The sequence below is a fragment of the Paramormyrops kingsleyae genome, chromosome 4 (assembly GCF_048594095.1).
Source record: "Paramormyrops kingsleyae isolate MSU_618 chromosome 4, PKINGS_0.4, whole genome shotgun sequence".
In the NCBI taxonomy this organism is placed as follows: domain Eukaryota; kingdom Metazoa; phylum Chordata; class Actinopteri; order Osteoglossiformes; family Mormyridae; genus Paramormyrops; species Paramormyrops kingsleyae.
In genome coordinates this window covers 33,932,935-33,956,065 of record NC_132800.1, presented here as the reverse complement: position 1 = coordinate 33,956,065, position 23,131 = coordinate 33,932,935, and the positions used below count along the sequence as shown (strand labels likewise).

The 23,131-nt window shown below is 45.8% G+C and overlaps 2 protein-coding genes across 5 annotated transcripts in view; both read left to right on the top strand.

Annotated features, from left to right (window-relative positions):
• atg9b (autophagy related 9B) overlaps nucleotides 1–23,131 on the top strand; it is a 233,841-nt gene that overhangs the window by 112,859 nt on the left and 97,851 nt on the right. The gene's annotated exons all lie outside the window — the stretch shown is intronic.
• The window catches only part of asic1c (acid-sensing (proton-gated) ion channel 1c), a 183,866-nt gene that overhangs the window by 102,312 nt on the left and 58,423 nt on the right, over nucleotides 1–23,131 (top strand). For 2 of the 4 annotated variants that reach the window (XM_023815692.2, XM_023815690.2), the window contains exon 1: nucleotides 19,163–19,781. The exons of the other annotated variants lie outside the window; for them this stretch is intronic. In XM_023815692.2, the coding sequence (XP_023671460.1) occupies nucleotides 19,230–19,781 (552 nt within the window). In that variant the 5' untranslated portion in view covers nucleotides 19,163–19,229. Of the gene's footprint in view, nucleotides 1–19,162; nucleotides 19,782–23,131 lie in introns of those variants that run through there. 4 annotated transcript variants of the gene reach the window in all.

Genomic DNA, 23,131 nt, shown 5'->3' with positions numbered 1-23,131 from the left:
CGAGAGGAGTTGGGCAGCACAGCGCCCCCTAGTGGGGGCTGACACCGGACGAAATCCATCACAGAGGCCAAGACGATAATTATATTTATCTGGGTTATTTGAAAAGTACTTTGAATACACGATAGCTTTAGTTTTAGATTTCAGGAGTTCAGAACAGACGTTGGGCGCTTATTGCAGAGTGAGGAGAGTGGTGTAGTGGTGAATCGCATTGGCAGAATGACAGGAAGTGTGAATCACACACACTCACTTTGCAGGGTGTTTATATTATTCACTGCAGTTGTCGATGCGCAGTGTTTCTATGTTGTATTCATTGGATAATGTCCGGGGGAGCTTAAAGTTGAATGAGAGCCATGTTGTTTCCCGTCCCGAGTAGATGCTTACTGAGCACGCTCTGGCAGGGTGATCTGCAAGCAAGCGTGCCCTGACCCTCGACACAACCGCCCGCCCGTCTGCCTGCACGTGCCAGGCCTTTCAATTAGTCACTTCTTATTGCAGCCAGAACCTGAAACTTTGGCTTTTCTTGTTCCTCCATTATTTAACGGCAGCCCCTGACCCCGGCTGGCTACACGGTGAGCCGAATGCTTTTAAAAACCAGGTAGTGCCAACATTCCAGCCCAGGATTGGTCTGGCGATTGCGTGCCGGAAGCTTCACCCCAGCCTGAATTATGTCCCGGGATCTGATGTGTTCCGGAATATTCTGAATGCTGACCTAACTATTCCAGATGTATTAAAACTGCTGCATTGAATGGGGAAGTAAAACTGAAGCTGCAGGGATTAGCCCCCGGCTGCCTGTTAGGGAGGTGTGGAAGTCTCTTTGCTCCTGAGCTTATCCTTCGGGATCCCTTTATTGTGTTGGTGTGTCTGTATTTACATTCTTATTTCCACTGTGGAGCAGCCAAACGCAGCGCGATGACCAGGTCGTATTGGGGGGAGGTGCACGGATCACAGTGCAGACAGGCAGCCAGCATCCATACACCTCGGACGCTGTGATATCGCCAGAGACTGATGGAGAGACAATCGGTAAACCGAAGTATTGTTGGTGGATTTTGCTGGCTCGTTCGCGCACGCGCACAATGCGGAGACGATGCCCTTCAGCATGTTGGCCAGTCTAGGTGACCTGGCATGTTCACAGCCCTGATGTTCCCTCTGCAGGCACAGTGCCGCCTCTCTTTTATGAACCTGGACTGACCTGGGCTTTTACATGCTGCCAGAAGTTGAGCTGGCCCAGTTGTAATACAAGCTTGAGCCCAGAACTGGTCCAGTGTCCCTCCCTTCCTGATCAGCCTCCCTAGGTCCTGGCATAAATCCAGCAGGCACATGTGCTGCTCTCTTCTTAACTCGATTAATCGCTGCGGGAAGCTTGGGCCCTGAGGCGGAGTGCTGGCCCCTAGTGTTCATTCAGAAAAAGCGCGATGCAGACCACGTCCTGCTTAATCGCATTTAGGAACAAACAAAAAAAGCCGGCTATTGTGTCGCTCTTTCATCTTTTGTGTTTCTTTTTGGGATAATCTAGCCAGTTCATTCAAATCAAAATTTTTCATAAGCAGGTTAAAGTTTTTTTCCCCCCCAGTACATAAAGGGAAATCGGCTTAAATCTATGAATGAAACTGAAGGATTGTTACTGTCCAGCTGAAATACCAGACCTAGACCTTTGGAAGGGATCTCAGCTGGCACCTTGTCACCAGCTCTGCCGTGGAGCAGTCACATGACCGCCGGCCACTCTCAGAAGTCCATGCACTTGTAGCCATTGACTCCATTAGGGCCGCATCTGTTACCTTTGTTCAGTGTTGTTGACCTCCCAGATTACCACTGGGCCAAAATATCCAATGGACATAAATATGTAACAGAGTGTGCATCATTAAATCCTAAGTGGTAAATCATTGGGGAAACAAAAGCCATTTAATATTCCTATAAAAAGCAAATGTGGCTGTTGGGGAGCTGTTTGCTGTGGTTATCTGACACAAAGGCACAGACCCACAGCCTGAAGAGGGGACAGTTTTGTCCCTTTGCTGCTAAAACCCAGACTCTGAGCCCCCCCCCAAACTTTCATGTTGGCGCTGTAGCGGGAGCAGGCCAGCCGAAGGAAATAACGTTTACAGAGTGTAAGTAAGGCATGCTCTGCATGCTCTGTGTAGATAACCAAGCTTTGGAGAAGCTCATCACACAGCTTTTACCAAGGAGTCGTTCGTATCAACTGTTTGCAGCTGAATTTCCCACCTCCTCCGCCCCCCCCCCTTTTTTTTTTGGGGCCACTTGGCAATTATTGTTGCATTGCATCATCCCCACTGCAGCTTCGGCCCACTGTCGTTTGTGCTGAGAGTAAATTCCACGTGCCCCTACCCGAAGATGGCACTGCTAATTCCCTGCCTCGCTTCGCCCTTCGTGGCTTGGAGCTGCTCTCTGTCCCCTTGGCGCTGGCGAGCCTGCAGCCGCCGTGGCGGGAAACACCCTCGCGAGTCAGTAACGCGAGTGCTGAACGAATATGAGTGACTGTTTGTCGGTGCAAATGTTTCAGAAGTCCGCTAACTGTGACTACCTTCTGAAAGTGAAACACCTGTGTAAATCTAGTTTAGTGGTTAGGTATGCTAACTTGTGCCAAGATTCAAATGGTTAGCTATACATACAAGCCTTTGACAGGATGCCATTGACAAATACCATTTTAAGATAGTTAGCACCTTTTGATTAACAAAGGTATCACCAGATCTGTAGGTCCCAGTAGAATCTCTCATTGTCAGGCTTTTTGTTGTTAAGTTAACATTGCTATTGATAATTTTGGAAAAGCAAAGAAGGGTTGTAAGATTGATTCAGATTAGCCTTTGCCTGGGAGCACTGGGCAGGGGGCAGGACTGCGGTCACCTTAGGGATGGATGGGGCTCTGCCATCCGCCTGGGCCTGGATTGGAGCGAATGGGGTACATTTACACTAAATGGATGTTTACTGCCTTGGGTGACACTAATTGAACTCCTCTCTTTTACACCACTGTTAAGGGAGAAAGTCAGGCTAATTAAAAGCCCCATGATTCTTCCAAACCCTATATACCCGGGAAAGATGCCATTCCCAAATGAAAGGAAGAGACATTTCTGATGGAACATCATAAGAGCAGTTCTGCAGAAAGAGTCTGCCGACGCCTTTAATTTCCCATCCGCCGCTTCGCCGCTAAGTAGAGCTTCGGAAACAATAAAATGGAATAAGGGAGACACCTTTGAAATGTCCCTTTTGATTCCTTGCTGGGTTTTGTGTGCCGCGCTGTTAATTTGCCAGGTCTGCAAAGTCCATTGTAGCACTTGTGCCTTTCAGATGTCTGATGTCGTGCTTTGAGCAGACACTCCTGCGTTTAGGCTGGAGCAAATAAGAAGGAACTCCACAGTGGGACACAGACCTGAAGTCTCATTGAATAAAGTGAAGCAGAACAGGCTGTGTATGGGGCTTTTCTCGGCTTTGCATGCCGACGATTCGTCCACTTCTGTCTGCGCACATTGTCCAACGCTTACCCACATATGGTCAGTTTAGAGCTATGAATCCTAAGGGCAAAAGAATGGTTTCTTCCCTGGGATGTGCACCCCGCGGTCACGTTCTGACTGCTCATCACGTTCTGCTCATCCTCAGAAAGAATATGTCCAGTTAACTCATATACGCTCCCCTGCTCTGCGCGGGTGTCTGGTGGTACATCTGCCACCAGCGGTAATGAGCTGTCTGTGGAGCTTCTGTACAGGTGCTGCAATGCATGATGGGAAGGTAGCTGCTGTAATAAGCCACGGATTACTGTGGGCACATAATTACTGTTTAATGCCCTTTTGATCTTTAAAGCTCAGTATTCTTTGTCTACACATGAAGGCACTGCTTTCTCATATGTAATGTTGAGCCCTATATACACTGTATATGTACACTGTCTCCGTTTGGATCCAGTTTAACTGGATTCAGTTCTTTTATTTCTGATTCAATGATGCCATTGACCACACTGCTGCCAGCCATATTTTTCTCCCTCTGTCGGGGCAGAAATTGACTGGGATAATTGTCCAAGTCGTGTCATTCAACCACAAATAGCACTGGAATGACAGCTCTTGGAAATAAACGGAAAGTAGTGATCACGAAATTAATTTTGCCATTGGAGGGGGTGAAAACTGTCTCTGAAACTATTGGAATTAAATATATACTGGGGGTGGATGTTTTGACTTTGAAACCCCAGGAGAATAAAAACTAAGCTAAAATATTATCATTTATTTTGACAAGACAAACAGAATTTATATGAAAATTTGTCAATAATGTATTCGTAAAGATATGTAGAATTTGGAATTATAATATCTTTTTGTTGTCAGCGTTAATGTGAACCGGCCTCATTACAGGCTAAATGAATGGTTAAATGGGCGCTTTGATTTCTTGAAGCCAAACTGATTACCGACGCACTGAAAGTAGACGGGTGAATGTGGCCTTAATTCCTGTAGATGGCACACCAACCCTGAGGCTCTTCCCGGAGAGCCACGGAACCCTGCGGCTGCAGAGCTGGAATGGAAAGAGAATCAGATGTTTTATGGTTCACTTCATCATGTCAAATCAATCCTTAGAGCCCACTGGACACGCTGGCCTGCCATTAGATTGACTGGCTGGATCAGGATTTGTGCAGGAGAGGCCTGGTTCTGCTGCTCACTCCATGCTGAGAGTGGTGAACCTGATGGTGAAGAGAAGTGAAACCCTGCTTCACGTCATGAGGCTTTCGTTCTAGGGAGAATCTGATGGTGAAGAGAAGTGAGACCCTGCTTCAGGTCATGAAGCATGCATTCAAGGGAGAACCTGATGGTGAAGAGAACCTGCTTCAGGTCATGTAGCATGCATTCTAGGGAGAACCTGATGGTGAAGAGAAGTGACACCCTGCTTCACGTCATGAGGCATGCATTCTAGGGAGAACCTGATGGTGAAGAGAAGTGAAACCCTGCTTCACGTCATGAAGCATGCATTCTAGGAAGAACCTGATGGTGAAGAGAAGTGAAACCCTGCTTCAGGTCATGAAGCATACATTCTAGGGAGAAACTGATGAAGAGAAGTGAAACCCTGCTTCAGGTCATGAAGCATGCATTCTAGGGAGAACCTGATGGTGAAGAGAAGTGACACCCTGCTTCAGGTCATGAAGCATGCATTCTAGGGAGAACCTGATGGTGAAGAGAAGTGACACCCTGCTTCAGGTCATGAAGCATGCATTCTAGGGAGAACCTGATGGTGAAGAGAAGTGACACCCTGCTTCAGGTAATGAAGCATGCATTCTAGGGAGAACCTGATGGTGAAGAGAAGTGAAACCCTGCTTCAGGTCATGAAGCATGCATTCTAGTTTTACCGCATGTTGACATATATGAACCTTTCCCTGTTCGGCTTCCTCTGTGGTCTCAGCATTTTAGCCACTTCTGTCCATGAGGGGGTGCTCAAGCGTGACCCCTGGTACAGAGTTACTCCTAGAAGAGTATGGGCTGTTGATGTTTCCGTAGCAGTAAGATAGGCAGCCTGGGTGAAGCAGCACATATGAGTGAATCCTACCTCCATGTGAGCCCAGAGCAGAAGCTTTTGTCTGAGCTGCATCTGATGTTAAGAGATCAGTCTCAGAGCATCATGAAGTCTCATACTGGGGTAAATGCAGGGTGGACTCAATTCTGTGCTAAGCCGTGGTAAGGAGGCAGGGACCTGAGTATCATGGGGCGATAAAGACTGATGTCCACAAGGTAAGACATGGTTATAGAGTATTAATGTTTAGACAGGCATAGTACTGCTTAATGCTTAATGCTCTACCCTGCCTGCTCATCATATTCCAGAGAAATTCTCTCACAAACTTAGCTCAACAAATTTTGCCAATTATCTGAATAAGTTGCTTTTTTTTAGACATACTGTATATCATAGGAGTTTAAGTTCCCTGTCCTCTGGTGCTAAAAACTAATTAACCGGCCACTTTTCTGCTGAGTAGGATTCCAGTGTGCATGGTTGGGGTCATTTGGCTGCAAAGTACATACAGTATTAGGGGACACAGACATGTGAAACTGGCACGGTGGGACCCAGCATGTAGGAATCTCCTCACGTTCTTTCATAAAAGAGCTGAAATTCAAGTAAAAGCTGCTTTTCAGATTAACTCTCTCTATAAATATGCACTGGATTCACTAGTCCTCTGATTTCTAGGATTGTCTGTCCATTGAGAGCAGACTCCTTCCTATCCAGGGGCATTCAGCTGGGCTTGCAGTGCGGTCTGCTCGCCAAATCACAGCACTTTCGCATGCTGTCTGTGATGGCCTCTTGCAGCCACAAGGTTTTGTTTCCTGCCCTCAGGGAATGTCAGCGAGTGCAGCCTGGCGACTGCTGGAGATGTGGAAGCCGGAGGGGAATCCTCCTCTGATCCAGCGGGGCTGACAGCAGGACCCCCTCCTCCAGTGACGTGACGATGGATTAGTCGACTGCTGCAGTCGCTCCCGGTGAAATGACCCACCCTCTACAATGCTTGCAGGCCTGACTGTGCCATGACCGCGTGTTCCTGTAAGATCATGTCTCTCAGCAGCCTTAATGCCAGTGCCTGTCGGTGTCCTTTCACAGATGGTGTTGCATTACAGTATATTAAGCAGCCAAACGATCAAGGCGATTCCCACTGCAGAGACATGGGTGGTCTGCTAGGTAGGCTAAACCCTGAATTAGGATGTACATTTGCCTGTTCTGCTTGAGGAGCCAGTACGATCTTAGGAATATGGAAGAATTATTGATCCCCATTGGGAAATGAGGTGGTTTCCTGTTAACTTACATTTCTCTTATTTAGTCATTCTGCACAGTATTTTTGCTCTATGTGTATTACGCCTGGTGTAAAAGGCTTTGCTCAAAGGCCCAACATTGATATGTTTACTCTACCAGCCATGGCATTCGAACCATCAACCTTCTGGACATGCCTGCAGATTCCTAACCTGTGCCGCCACACGCTGCCCTGTGAGGGTTGTGGGATGCTGATTTATTGACAGATTGACTCTGTTCTGCTCAGGCCGGGGGCAGAGGATATCCCTGCATGGACCTCTCTGATCTACCTGTAGGGCATTTGGCTCTTTACTGAGACATAGGCTTTGCACCTAAATCCACCCGATCATGTGTGTTACATGGATCCGTGCCAAACGGGTGCGGAGCAGTTCCCCGATGCTGCTCCTCCCGGGGGGTTCGGGTCACGCTGTCCATCACCACACCAGGAAATGACCTGTTAATTATGGAGCTCCCTTATACATCCAGCACGGTGGAGAGATGCTGTCATTCCTCCCTAGGGACCCAGTGGCATTTGCTCATAATTTTACAGCTAATATGCTGCAGATAACGGCCTGCGCTTTAAGAGAGCCAAACCCACCTGGAGCCGATGGGGTCAGAGCACTGATCCCAGACCAGCCCAGGTATATGCCACCTACATGTAAAGTATGGGTAATGATTAAGTGCCGGTCAACTATGTTGTTGTATTAAACAATAAAATAATGTGACAATAATAAAATATTATGCAGTTACAGCCAATTGTAATCCGAAGCAGGCAATACCCTGGAAACGGTCCTTGGCGCACAAATTTACATGGGCTCACCGTGTCACATGGAAAGCTTTTAGGATCAGTCGGCATTTGAGAGATTTCAGGACGTGAGGTGTGTCAGACATGCATTAATATGTGACATTAGCACTGGCCAGATGACGCTGTCCACTGATCACCCGGCTTCAGTTCAGTGCAGCTGCCGTGAAATTGTGAAAATTTAATTGGAGTCACACATTCCTGTAAGCAGTTTGAGTATATTTTAATATAATTTTGTTCAGATAATTCACTTAGCATGGCTTTATAGATTTGACCTCAAGCCTGAAAAAAGTCTAATTATAGTTTCCTGCAGAGCTTTCGGGTAGGATGACATGCCAAGCTGCATGTGCCATAATTAACAGGCTAAAGTGTTATCTTGTAATGTACTCAATGACTTGTAGAGTGTTACCCTGAAATGTTACATAACATAGTATTTCCTTGTAAAATCACATGTGATACACTTTGGCATTTAGCAAAATATTTGGGAAGTAAGCTGGGTACAATGAATTGCAATCCATGAAGTCAGATGAAATGATGTGTTTGAACTGTCAGTAGTGTGTGTGCATATCCCATGATGGACTGGCATCCCATCCAGGGTGTCCCCAGCCTTGTGTCCCATGATGGACTGGCATCCCATCTAGGGTGTCCTCAGCCTTGTGTCCCATGATGGACTGGCATCCCATCCAGGGTGTCCTCAGCCTTGTGTCCCATGATGGACTGGCATCCCATCCAGGGTGTCCCCAGCCTTGTGTCCCATGATGGACTGGCATCCCATCCAGGGTGTCCCCAGCCTTGTGTCCCATGATGGACTGGCATCCCATCCAGGGTGTCCCCAGCCTTGTGTCCCATGATGGACTGGCATCCCATCCAGGGTGTCCTCAGCCTTGTGTCCCATGATGGACTGGCATCCCATCCAGGGTGTCCTCAGCCTTGTGTCCCATGATGGACTGGCATCCCATCCAGGGTGTCCCCAGCCTTGAGCCCTATCCTTCCTGGGATAGGCTACTGGGTTCCCTTGACGTTGTCCTGAATCGGCGGTTATGGAGTGCAGATTGATGGATGTAATAAATTTTGCAAATTGTTAAGTGCAGTTAAACACTGTCAAGATTCGAAAAGTGCTTTTGTCAGGATGTATCGGTGTGATAAATCCCCTTGATTATGGGATCCTCTGTGACAGTGTAGTACTGTGCCATGCAGCCTTTCTTTGTTGAACCCTTCAGTATCTGACACCTTTTATAAAATGGGCAGCCCTCCCCCCCCACATTTTCAGCCCTGCTGTCTTCGCCGATCCCTGGCCCGCCCCGGTCCGGTCCCTTGCTATTAAAAACGTCCCCCTTCCTTCTGCGCGCACGAGGCTTGGGAGGGAAATTAGCAGTCCAAACAAACGTGTCCACCCACGCACCAGTTACCCTTGACAACTGCAGCTGTGTTCTGGGCATGTTGCTGTGATACATTAAAACACTTTTGGATGTTAATTTTGATAATGCGTCAGCAAAGACATTCTGGGAGCACATACTCCATGGCTTGGTAGCCCAAAATCAGTCTTTTAATTTTACATTTAAAATGCAGACTTTACTCAAGGGCCAAACATTGAAATGTCTCTGTTTTGACAATTTGCACTCTGCAGCATGAGCCATTGTTTTATTAGTCAGTCTAGTGGTAAATATAGGGGTGACCCATTGCAGTATCTAACCAGAATCATTTGGATGAGTTGGCATCATCGAAATGCAACTAATTATGTCTGAGTTTACTGGAGGATGATGACGATACGCATCTGCATTGATGTCCTAGGGATTATTGCCATGGAAATAATTTTTTTTTGGCCATTCTGGCCCACCTCCACTGTGGGCTTCAACAAATGGTGGCATGCCTCTGAAAGGGGATTGCCAAATAATATTGATGTGCTGATCCGTTTGCCTGTCTGTCTCTCCACAAAGGGCCGGCGCGTATGCAGGTTTTAGGTCAGATGTTCCAACCCAGGTGTGAGGACTCTTCAGCCAATCAGTCCTCTAATTAGTAATCTCATTAGGGAGTTGCAGCGCAAACCGGCAAACACAGCAGCCCTTTGCGGACAAGACTGCCCATGCAGGTCGCATGCAGCCTGGACCCTCTTATTTCCAAGTCCTTCCTCCCTTCCCTTCATACAGTATACTGTATATTGTTACAGAATTTTACACTTCTTTTCGAGGATAGTGAATAAGCAGTGAGATCTAGTGTCTGTGTAATTGCATTGAAGGAAAGTCCATTTTTTGAAAATGGCTGCTTTGTTTTCTGTTTCAAAACAAGCTTTTATTAGGGCTTTGGTGATGAGGCAGGGGTGTTCTATTAAAAGCTGCAAATTGATTGAAAAGTTAGAGTTGGTAGCCTGGGGGACTTTGTGTGCTAAGACCCCACTCAAGACAGATGTCCTCTGTCAGAGCTGTAGGGGGAAGCGTTCCAGCAGACGCCGCTGTGTCATGAACGTGGCCTCTCAGCTTTATTTGGGGCTGTTTTGGAGCTCATTGCAGCTGGGTGATCAGTGTCATGTGATCTGACTAAATCTGACCTAATGATTCCATGTGATATTTGGCCTAAACATGTTTGTTGTTTTAGATATCAGGTAAGTTTGAGGTGGAATGGCTTTGTTGCCAAGGCTGCCTTTTGTCCTTTTGTGTCTAAGATAAGCTCCGGGATCAGCCCCTGAGACCCAGTACTGCATAAGTGTGTGAAAGATGGATGGGCATTTAATTTGAATTAATTTTGGCTGTATGATTTAAGTGGCTTCCATGACATTTTTGCATGCATATGCAGTGGAACAATTTACACAATACATGGTGAAAAGCATCAGAAAACAACCTGTGATAATGTGTGTCGTCTTAGACATTTTTTATGTTACTCTAGTCCTCACCAATGGAGTGAAGTATAGCTGAGAACAGGCTCCGTGTGATGGTTTATCTACCTCAGTGAACCCTGCAGTGATTAAACACTCACAGGTTGATTTGAAGGCTCCTTGGCATCTTCGCATACTGTAATTTAATAGCAGCTGAATAGATGCCCCTTGTAAGGATATGTAGGTCTTAATTAATGTATTTATGTTCATTTATACTCTTATTCTGTTTTCTGTGGTGAAAGGAGGATGTGCAAAGTCAGAATTTCGTTGTACAGCGAAGCTGCTTGTTTTCTGTGCATACGACAGTAAAACTCTCTATAAAGTCAAAACACATTTGTAATTGTAATTTCGGACACATTTCTAGACATCTCCTCAAATTTGCAGACCACCCAGAAATCCAGGTTTCCATTGGTTTCAGGTCAAAAAGCTGATCTTTTCCAAGATCGTTTCCCCCCTCCTTCAGCCTGATCAGCATCAAACTCAAAAAGAAAAGTGAATTTAAGGCATCGCTTCTCCCTGTTACCATCTCCGGGCATAAACTGAGTTTGATAGAGGAGCTTTCGGCCTCTCGTTTATTAAGCATTTTGTTTTGGCGTAAATTCATTATGGTACAATTACACACCGTTTACGAGGATAAGAGAAGCATGCATCTCCTTTGAGGAATAGGGCAGCACTGCTGCTGACAGGCAATAAATCACAGTAATAATTATTGTAATAGAAAAAAAGTACCATAATTCTTGAGATTCCTAGCCATTTTTTTGAGTAGCATTCTGTCAAGGCGCCTCCTGTGGGAAGCTATTCTTTAGGGTGGGTGTCGTTCTTCCTCATTGTCGCGGGACCCGTGGGTCTCAGTTCCAGCCCGGTAGTGCCGTCCCCTCTCATAGTCCCCGCCCCCTCTCATAGTCCCCGCCCCCTCACATAGTCCCCGCCCATAACAGTGCCAGCTGGGTGTGATGTAGGCCGGGGTCTGATGCTTGGAGCCACGGTCTAGCAGCATGACACGGACACTCTCACAAATCCGTACCAAGCTCGGAGGCTCGGGGCCCGTCGGTATGCAGACCGCCCCCATCTGACTCACACGAGAGGAAATGACTTCAGGCGAGATCTCTCCAACATCCATCCATCAACCTCATGCACAAACACAAGCAAATTGAATCTCCAGACTGAGATGATCTGAGTGTACCTTAAACAGGGCTCCCTAGTGCAGGAACTTGCTGCCTTCTGTAGATCTTTGCACCTCTGTTAGACTGCTAAGGAAAGCATGACCTTGACTGGAGAGCAGCTCCCTCTACTGGACATCTGAAGAATAATGTTGTGCAAGTCGGAAGCATGGAACTGTTTCAGATGGAGATGCAGTGAGGCTCTCTCTGGAAAACAAATCCCCTCTGCCTCTGAAACACTGGGGCCCTTGTGAAAGCAATTACCGAAATTCATCCCTGTGCATCACTGTCTATTCGCATGAGGAAGGTATGACTACGGATACTTAGGTAAATGACAGGTGCTTCTATGAGATTGTAAATCCCATATGCAGAGCTGTTCATCAAAAATGTAATTATACTTTCATTATGCATACACTGCCATTGTGGTCAAAACACTTTCTGAAATTTTAATCATTAATCACCACTTACATACTGTAGTAGCTTCTTAATTCTTTTTAAGTATCATGGAATACATCTATCAAAGTGTAAAACCAGACTATATAAGTCATACTTATGCCAAGTATGCTTGCATTACGGGTATAAAAAGTTATTGTAATAATTTTTTTCCAGGATTTTAATATTAACAAAATTGCGCCCAGACGTGAAACGTGTGAGGAATGTTGCATCGTAGTTTTCTAATAATTCAATCTGTGAAGTTAAATGCTGCTTACGACTCATTTATCAAGTTTAGCAACTTTGCCATTTTTGGACAATATGTCAAGCAATGGAAAACAAAACGTGATTCAAATTATACAGCCTGTTCCGTACCAGACACTGGGACAACACTGGGACAAGCGCTGCAGCTTGGTCATAGTGTGTTTGCAAGAGGCTGCCGTGTTTATGAATCAAGTTTACGCACTCGCCAGGCGGCCATGTGTCAGCATGCAGTCATTTGAAATGTTCATTTACAAGAAGCACTAATTGGTGAAAATACTGCAAGAAACTAAGTGACAGACCGTCAGTGGGTCATATGATTCAGCGAGGAGCCGCGTGAGCCTGTTTAAGCTCATCAGCGGCACTTGGTGATGCTTTTATGTTACATGACGGTGATTCATTTCTGTCATTTTGATCATTCAGATGATCAGATCGGCGCTGCTCTCAAATTGGGGCAGCTGGTGAATGGTTATTACGCACTCTGCTTCCTCACTTTAACGGCGCTTTTTATTTTACGCTGGAAATGGGAGAGACGCTGAATTAGGAATAAACATTAAACCAGGCTAAACCAGACCAAGGGAGTTCATTCAGATATAATGATTCATTCTGCTTCCTACCTTGACATGGAGTGGTTACCCTTCCGTTCTTTAGATGAAAAGCCCAAAGTGAGATGCAAAGCAGCCGCCTGCATTCTGCCGGCTACTCTGCAGGACTTTCATAACGAGGTGCTAATCGGGGCCTCTCTCCCAAATAACATTCACATATTAGCCAGCTGTAACATCATTTGTCATCCTGCGCTTTATTAAATATTGAGCAAGCATTTCATCCCATGTTATATACAGATTTCTCAGCTGTGTACTGCACGGTTTTAGCAGGTCACGAGTTATTGACTTCGAAATTTGCATTTGAATGGTCAGAGATCCGGAATTTTAAAAACTGCCACATGGATTAAAGCGTAATAGTTTTTCCTGGGGTGCCAGTAGTGTAGTGTTTTGTGCCCGTATTGCAAAGTTATAAAGTTTAACAAGTGCTGCTTTTATAGAACACTTTATTCAAACCCAATTCATTTCACTGTAGGCTGTTAATGTCATTTTTAATATAATATAATATAATATAATATAATAGTGTAATTAAATGTTTGTTCAGCCCAGTGACTCACTAAGTTGGGGTGTGGATCTGATTGCACTGCCTTCCGTTTGTGTGTAGAGGTTCCTTTCCTTAGTCCAAAGACATGTGGTTGAACAGGCACTAGTAAATCTTCCTTAATGTCTCCCAGTCAGGTGTTTTTCCATCTTGCATTTTCCTGCATGACCTCCAGATTACTGCAAGTTTCACTCGATAGTCACTTGATGGATGTTTTTCCTGTTTTGTGCGCTGGAATCATGTTGTCTTGGAACTCTAGTCGGTGTTTTGCATGTTTCATTGTGTCACAATGCTTTCCCTTTGATTTTGAGAAGAGATATTAATGTTCACTTAGATCATTAAACCCAACCAAATGACTGATTTGGCTCCAGCTACAGTTCAAATCATTTATCATCGTCGTTCCTCAAGTTTTGGTGCTTTTTGGTAGGAAAATTCTGCCTTTTGTGATTTATTTCCTGGAAAGCCGCAGATGTTTCTGATGCCATGACGTCTCCCTATATCACTAGCATTTGTTTTGCTGAGTAACAATTTTTTGCCACCTGGAACTGGGTGTGACTTCTGTCTCGTCACCATATCACCCTCCGGCTTGTCAAGCTCTACAGGTTTGAAATCAGTGTCCTTATTTACATGTTACCGCTTTTCAGAACACAAACAACCACTTAAATCTTTACTGGCCTTAAACAGGTAACTCTGAGCACTGTTCATTTCTTTCATTGACCACCAGGGGGCTGGCTTTACATTCAAAGGGGTCCATAATGAGATTTGGGACTCATTTAGGGAAAGCTCTGGGCTGAAGGATATGAAAAGCTTCTTCAGTCCATCTCTCCTTATGTACTCACCCTCAATAAGTACTGTTGTGCGTTCACCTATCTGCACCAACGAACTGTCACCTTCCATATGCCCGTTGGCTCCTCCTTTGTCAGTGGCCATCTTTCCTTTGGGCCGGTATTTACTTCCTCCCATTGCCCCACTGCTTCTGTTTCTTCTACTTCCTTCTTCCCATGATGCCTTTCACTCACATCCTCCCTGAAAGGCTACTGGTGTACCTCCGATGTGCTGTTATCTCCATCACCGTTGCTGGATAACCGCTCTAGTGATTTCCATTTAAGTGCCGTTTGTTTTATGTTGTTTGATACTGGCATATATACTGTACTGCACCTGTATGGACCAGACATGATATGAGCAGAAGAGCATAAATACTTGCGAGGCTGTTCTGTGAAGGTAAAGACTAAGGCAGCATATGAGCTGGGTGGCTAGTCTGTGGGCTATCCTAGTCTCATCAGTCTTGGGGGGGTGTATTAGTGTTCGTAAGCTCCACAGAGGGTTAGTGGAGATCACCGTAAATGTACTGTAGAGCAGTGTTTCCCAATCTGGTTCCCGGGGACCCACAGTCAGTCCATGTTTTTGCTCCATCCGAGCTCCCTGCCCTGACAGTCCACATTTGTTCTCCCTCCTAGCTCCTGGTAGGGAGCTGGGAGGCTGCAAAAAGTGTTCTGTCTGTGGGTCGCCGAGGACCGGATTGGGAAACACTGCTGTAGAGCATGGGGCTTCGCTGAGGTGCAGAGGTGAGGCAATCCTCTGGTAAGAGCACAGAGAGGCTCGAGGCCACTAGTCTGGAATAACATCAGACCCTAACTAGCCTTGCTCATCACTCTTTGAAGTTGCTAAAGCAGACGCAGGATGGACAGTAACACAACTATGGTAGATGTACAGTGAGACCAAAACAAAATGCTTAATAAATGAGAGCCTCTAGAAGAGAACTTCTGCTGATTTGGGCACAGTTCTCACCCCGGGTTAGCAACCTTCAAATAGGGCTGAATTGCGTATCCCAGCACTGGGTAGCAGCAGAGTTAGTGGGTTTTTAACGCACACGTCTGTGCATGAGGCCGTATGCATTTCTAATCTTGTCTCAGGTCTTGAATGCGCCATTTGGCGACACCGAATGCTGCAGAGTCTTACATCTCCACCAGCATTTAGAAGATTGCTTGATGGTGTCGTTCCTTCTGATGTCTTTGCCCACTTCTGTCACTGAGGTTTTCTCTTTTTTAACTGCATGTGCAGTAGTCAGTCAGACATTTTCTTTGTTCTTTCACACTTAGCCGTCTCCTTTTCGTTACGGCACTGCAACGTCTTAGCTGTGGCTAATGGGATGGGAGGCAACCATGGCCAGTGGCCAATTCATCTGCTCTGTGTGTGTGTGTGTGTGTGTGTGTGTGTGTGTGTGTGTGTATATACACCTGTTATTTTGAATGGTCAGGACCATTTTTTGGTCCCCACGAGGGGAAACTCAGATTTTATAAAAAGACTTGCCAAAAGACTTGTATTTTGCTTTGTTACTTATGGTTCAGTTTAGGACTGGGTAGGGGTTAAGGTTGTCATAGTTGGGGTCAGGGGCATCAGAAGCATTTTGAATGTGGGGGGACACACTGGCGGGGGGTCTGGCGACCATCCCCCAGAATTTTTTTAATGAATTAGATGCCATTTCCTGCATTCTGGTGTATTTTTAACAGGTTGTTAAACATCTAATTCTTGGCATTACAATATGGTAGGCTACTGGGTTTGGATGTAATGATAGCTAACATCAAGCTAGCTATTGCTACTGGGTTTGGATGTAATGATTGCTAACATTAAGATAGCTATTGCTACTGGGTTTGGATGTAATGATAGCTAACATTAAGATAGCTATTGCTACTGGGTTTGGATGTAATGATAGCTAACATTAAGATAGCTATTGCTACTGGGTTTGGATGTAATGATAGCTAACATTAAGATAGCTATTGCTACTGGGTTTGGATGTAATGATAGCTAACATTAAGATAGCTATTGCTACTGGGTTTGGATGTAATGATAGCTAACATTAAGATAGCTATTGCTACTGGGTTTGGATGTAATGATAGCTAACATTAAGATAGCTATTGCTACTGGGTTTGGATGTAATGATAGCTAACATTAAGATAGCTATTGCTACTGGGTTTGGATGTAATGATAGCTAACATTAAGATAGCTATTGCTACTGGGTTTGGATGTAATGATAGCTAACATTAAGATAGCTATTGCTACTGGGTTTGGATGTAATGATAGCTGACATCAAGCTAGCTGATACATCTCCTAACATTGACTAGCCAGCTAACATTTCCATTGGAAAACAAAACCCTGACCTATGGAGAAATTTTGACTTTCCGCTTGTAAAGAATTTCCTTATGTCCATTGTGTCTGGGGAGGGAGCAAATATTGCAAACAATTGATCATCAACCAAGAATACTCTACTGTTACTTAAAGTAAATAAGGCAACGCTTAGGCTACTCCTAATATTTCATTGTTTAGTTGAACATTAATTTAACGTGGCCTAGGGTTGCTTTTGAGGGCATGTAACAAAGGAATAAGGTTTTAGCAAAAGTTGGACATCGTGAGATGGCAATGGAGCTGATGTTACCTCCTCCAGTATCGAGCATCCTGCACCTTTACTATCTATGGGCTGCACTGACGATTCACTTCACTTGTGTGTGGGGAGTCATAGGTAACCTGGAAAACCCGGAGTGGCCTTTCGGTGGTATGTGTATTCTCATATCCATCAAGTGGAATGGATTCTTTCGCGAAGCAATAGAAACAGCGCTGGGTGAACTAATATTTTATGTTAAATGTCGGGGGGTCCAAATGAATAATTATGAAATGTGAGGGGGACACGTCCTCCTCCGATTTAATGGCGGCGACGCCCATGGTTGGAATTAGGATTTTGCCTTAATGAATGTACGGTACCCACAAAGATATGAATACAAATGTGTGTGTGTGTGTGTGTGTGGGTCTGTGTGTGTGTATAACTGTCATTGGTGGATGAAGCGTTCCCCAAAAGATTCTAGCTTCTGAGATGCAAACTCTTGAGAAACAGACTTAGGGACCGATGCACATCTTTTTTTAACTGCTTGAGTTTTTTTTAACTTTGAAAACAAATAAATACTAGTTGTTTTTATTGATTGTTGAATAGTGGGTAGGAGTCCTTAATTTAATTAAACATAGTCAACATCTCCACAAAGAATCTGAATGCACGTGGCATGTGTATCCCTGTATGTGCATGCATGTTTGCGGTCATCTGCATATGTGTGTCTGCATGTGTGCGCCACTGCAGCACTGGGCAGGGATGCATCTCTAAGCTTGGTGTTTCTCCTGTTTGTTGACTGATGGAGTTGTGCACCGGGTCAGTTTGGCATCACACGCATTTGTTTTGGAATGAATCGCAGGCTTAGGCGATATTAATTTGCTGTGAGTTGTTTGTTAGTGCAGCCGCTGTAATGCGGCGCTGCTGGATACGCGTCCTGTTGCCCGTGAGTCAGTCTTGCGTGGAAAGCGACTGGAGGTTGAAATCCTCCCCAATCTCTCGCCGCTTAAGTGATCTACAGTTAACAATCTCATTGCACTGGGTGTTTTTGCCGCAGGAAACAGACCTGTCGCTGACGCAGTGGATTGGCGTGCTCGGACATTGTGTTCTGTGACATGGAAAATCCCAGTTTGCGCTCTGTATACACTGGTTTCATTTTTAATTGAATCCCGTGTTTGTGACACCCAGCTTTCGCAAGCGATGCCCTCATCCGCCAGCCATGTCTCTCTTGCTTGTCCGGGAATGGAACTCGCCGTACCCAGAAAATTAATATTTGCGTGTTCATTGGCATCTGCTAAAAAATGACAACTCTGGGAAAATTTGCAGTTCGAAGTATAAAGTGATGAGAAGATCTGGATGTGGAAGCGTTAAAGTAAGCTAACGGTTTGCCTTTATGAGGAACGTGTGTGTTGCAGACATTTACTGACACAGAATGTATGTGGCCATGTAGTTTGAAGACAGCCATCAGCCCCGCTGCTCGGGTTCTTGTGATATGAAGATGATGTTCTGGATTTGGCCCCAGGGAGGTTGAAGAGCCACTGTGGGAGGCCTGAGTCCAGTTGGTCAGTGTATTGAGGCTGCGTTTAATGGGCCCTGGCGTGTTCAGTGGACTGGGGCCAGCAGGTGCCCAGTAAACAGAACGCAGGGCAAACCAGGCTGCCCCCATCCTTCCATTCCTGCCTTGGAAACACTTTTCGGTTGTTTAAATTTTATTTTGGGAATCAAAGTGGTGGAACACTGAGTTCTTCCTCAATGTTGCCTCTCTCCCTCCCTGAGACAGGAGCCAGTCACTGTAATCTTTTTCTCTCATGTTTACTCTTCATTTTTTGAGCTGTTTGGTTCATTTAAAATGAGCAAATAACACATTTCTCCTTTGAAATGCACTGTACTGTGGGTCCAGCGGCCTGCAGGAGGGCCATGGATGAGCAGCGATCAGGCCCCGCATGGTCGTAATCGATACAGACAGACGGGGGATGATTTATTCTGGGTCCAAAGGCACCTCTGTATGCTCTTCCTTCAGATATGTGATGAGCTATGCTGGAATTCCAGTTCCTCTCCTTCATCTCATCCCTCCAGCACCTGCCTGCTTGCCCCACTGCTGCCCCTTCCAGGAAGGGCTCTTCACTGCGGGCGTCTGCTGTTCCGATGGGGCATCGTCTCATATTTAGAGGAAACTCGATCCATGTACTTTTTGCCCTTCAAGAACACAGGAAGAGAGCGTCATCAGATTCCAACATCCCCCCCCTGCCCCCAACTCTTGCGTTTTCCCTCGTGATTGGCTTAAAAAGCAAAACCCTGCCCTCCTCCCCCCCCCCCCCAGCGCTGACCCCCCTCCTTGGATCCACACGGACCTCCTATTACTGGAACCTCCTGCAGTGTGGAAGAACTTCTCTGGAGCATTAGCGGTTCTAGACAGAGGGGGAGTTGGAGGATAACGACAGTATGGGCTCGGCTGAAGATGAGCAGCATCGGCAGGAGAACCAGGATGCGCGGGACCCGCGACCGTCCGACCTCACGGAGTTCGGGGCCAACTCCACCCTGCACGGCCTCAGCCACATCTTCCTGCCCGGTGGCATCACCATACGCCGCCTGCTCTGGGCGGCCGCTTTTCTCAGTTCACTGTCCATCTTCCTCTACCAGGTGGCCGACCGCGTGGTTGAGTATTACCAGTACCCCCACGTCACCATCCTGGACGAGATGGACAGCCCGCTCATGTTCTTCCCCGCCATCACTTTCTGCAATTACAACAGCTACCGCCGATCGCAGATTCGCCGCAACGACCTCTTCTGGATGGCAGGGATGCTAGGTGTGGAGCAGGCAGACTTTGACGACTTCCTGGCCGCTCTGGGCCAACCGGTCGACAATAGCAAATTTTTCCCCAGCAAGACCTTCAACATGCTGGAGTTCGTTCAGCGCACCAGCCACAACATTGACGAGATGCTACTGGACTGCAAGTACCGGGGAAAGGACTGTGGTGCAGAGAACTTTACCACAGTGAGTGCAACCCCACACGCACACGCACGAACATTTGGTCCCCACAATGTAATATAAACATAATCCACACACATACACACACACATAAACTCACACAAAGCGATCTGTCCGTCTGCACGCACGCACACACACGCTGTGCTCTGTCGTCCTACTTTTACTGCATCTCGTTCCCAGTTTGAGTTCTGAAAAGATGAATGTAAGGATTGTTCAACATTTCTAACCCCAGTCAGAGGGGCTGCGTTCCAGGAATGTGAGTAGGGATTGTACACATTGATGCGATCTACCCTCTCAAACTTCTAGAATGACATTTTTTTGAGGGATATCTTAGTTTGCTGCTCCGTTTAATTCATGTTTTTTTTTTTACAAAAAGAAAAGTTTTAAGATTGTTGTTCTATGCGGTGATTTGTTGGTCGGTGCCTCTGAAATCATGTTATGAAAAAATGTACACTATTAAAGAATAAATTTCCAAAATAGACGTCATTCCACTTTATATTAAAATCCAGGCAGGTCAAGAATTCTATTTATTAATCATTAATTAGTGGTAATTACTACATTTCAACCAAAAATGAGAGAACCAAACAAAGATCAAATTTTTTTAAAATCCATACCTTGATTTAAAGTATAAAGAGAATGTAATATACAGAGGCTGGGAGGATTTACTTAAACATGAATTTCTCCTGTAGACAGTGCACTTTAGAAAGAGGCGTGTTTGTTGCCATGCCTGTAGTAGCGTGCTGCTCGTTCTCTGGGTTTTAGTGACGCATGTGCAGGGGTTCTGATTCTGACCTGGCGCTGGTACTGATAACTGACACCCTTGGGATGCAGCTTGTGGGTGAGTATATGCACACAGATAACTGCTTTGCTCCATAAACTAGTAACCAGGAACCCATCAGAGCTGGTCCCCGTCTCTCCTAGACCTTGGCCCTTGTTTACAAGTGAGCTGGGGCTTTGCTGAAACCCCCCCCCCCCCCCGATGACCTTTTCAGTTATAGTGCCTAATGGCCTAACCCCGGCTGAAGGGACAGACTTGCTCTGAAAAAACTTGGGTAAAAGCCAATATCTAGAACAAAACCCGAAGTGAATCGTTCTGCCTTTTCCAATTAAAAATGAAAAGGAAAAATCTGTGGTTTTTGCCCTGGGCTTATATTTGCATTTTGGTTTTAAGATTCGCTATATTATATCTCTTGGCTTATTTCTTCTCTGAAGACCATTCTAGAGATTAGATGTTGAATCAGTTCTTTTGAGAGCTCAGGGTGTCCCTGCTATGTATGTGTATATATGTTCTGGCTTTCTCCGAACACTTTGGTAGAACATATGCCTGTATTTTTGGACCACATGTTCATCGTATAATATTCACCACATTCTGTTTGAGTTTTATTACTGCAGCCAGAAGCGAATGTGCCATGAATAGCCCTTTAATGCGCGGACATAACCTTTGTCTCATATAAGTACATCTCCACATTACTGTATAACGAGGGACAAAAGAAAGATTATCATCATTTATGTTATTCATTCGCAAAAGAGTCCCACAAATGACCCCAGCATCCTAAACTTTATTAAAAAAGAACTTCTTGCGGATCAGTAAGGTTCTTTATAGGTCTGGTTTCAGTTTTCTAGATTTTAAATGAATCAGATTAGCTTCCGGAAGTGTGTCTTAAAAGAAATTATTGCTTTTAATCCAGTGTTGGTGGGCCGTCTGTAAATTTATACATCATTATATGTCTAACTGTTTGCACAAAGTAATATAATATCAAATAAAAATCAAAATGCTTTCAAGAGACGGGATATTGTGTATGTTATTACAATCTGGATGCGCCCATTTCTGAGGGCTGTGGTTTCTTACTGTAATGAGATGCTAGAACCTTCTCTGTAGCTCTGTCTAGACTAGCTCCTGCTGGTGCTGCATATTAATAAATTCAAAGTGAAAACCAGGGTCTTTGTAAGACGTTCATGGAACTCCTTCACCCAAACTTCATCACCAATGAAAGCAGCATGCAGATGTAGAGAGAGTTTTTAAGTATTATTTGTTTGAAGTCAGGATGTGAGTGTCCACCAGGCAGGTAAGCAAAGAAAGGAAAGCCGATTAAACATGTCACACTTCATTGGGAAAACTGAAAACAACAGAGCTGTTTAAGGTTAAGCTCTATAGCTGCGAGCTGGAGTTTGCTTCCTGTGCTGCAGGGTTGTCCTTTGGGTCGACTGGTGTCTGGTCACAGTCCAAACACATGCAGTTGGGTGAATTGTGTGTGTATGCTCTGTAATAGACTGGCATCCCAACTAGGGTGTCCCCTGCCTTGTGTCCTGTGATGGCCTGGCATCCCGTCCAGGGTGTCCCCTGCCTTGTGTCCTGTGATGGCCTGGCATCCCGTCCAGGGTGTCCCCTGCCTTGTGTCCTGTGATGGCCTGGCATCCCGTCCAGGGTGTCCCCTGCCTCGTGCCCTGTGATGGACTGGCATCCCGTCCAGGGTGTCCCCTGCCTCGTGCCCTGTGATGGACTGGCATCCCGTCCAGGGTGTCCCCTGCCTTGTTCTCTGTGATGGACTGGCATCCTGTCCAGGGTGTGTCCTGCCTCGTGCCCTGTGATGGTCTGGCATCCCATCCAGGGTGTCCCCTGCCTTGTGTCCTGTGATGGTCTGGCATCCCGTCCAGGGTGTCCCCTGCCTTGTGCCCTGTGATGGCCTGGCATCCTGTCCAGGGTGTGTCCTGCCTTGTGTCCTGTGATGGTCTGGCATCCCGTCCAGGGTGTGTCCTGCCTTGTTCTCTGTGATGGACTGGCATCCCGTCCAGGGTGTCCCCTGCCTTGTGTCCTGTGATGGTCTGGCATCCCGTCCAGGGTGTGTCCTGCCTTGTGTCCTGTGATGGTCTGGCATCCCGTCCAGGGTGTGTCCTGCCTTGTGTCCTGAGATGGTCTGGCATCCCGTCCAGGGTGTGTCCTGCCTTGTGTCCTGTGATGGTCTGGCATCCCGTCCAGGGTGTGTCCTGCCTTGTGCCCAGGGTTCCTGATTCAGATCCTGTACTAGATAAGCAGTTATGGAAGATGGATGGATGCAGCCCCTTTGGCAGTGATCAGTGGCGGTAAGCTTCTTGGCTAATTTTCTGATGCTCTGGTGTAATTAATAATAATTATTATTACTACTCTGGCATCTTGTAGACTGAATCTTTAATGAAAATAAGACCTTTAAAGTCACCTGTCTAGCGGCAGCATATAGATCACAGTGAAGATTAGATTAATGGCAGGGGACATTTTGAATAAATCTGTCTAACAAGATGATAAATGACTGGTGGTATTCCTGGCACAGTCGTTACATAGCAAACAAGGTCATTATTTTATTGTGCCAACCTTAATTTTA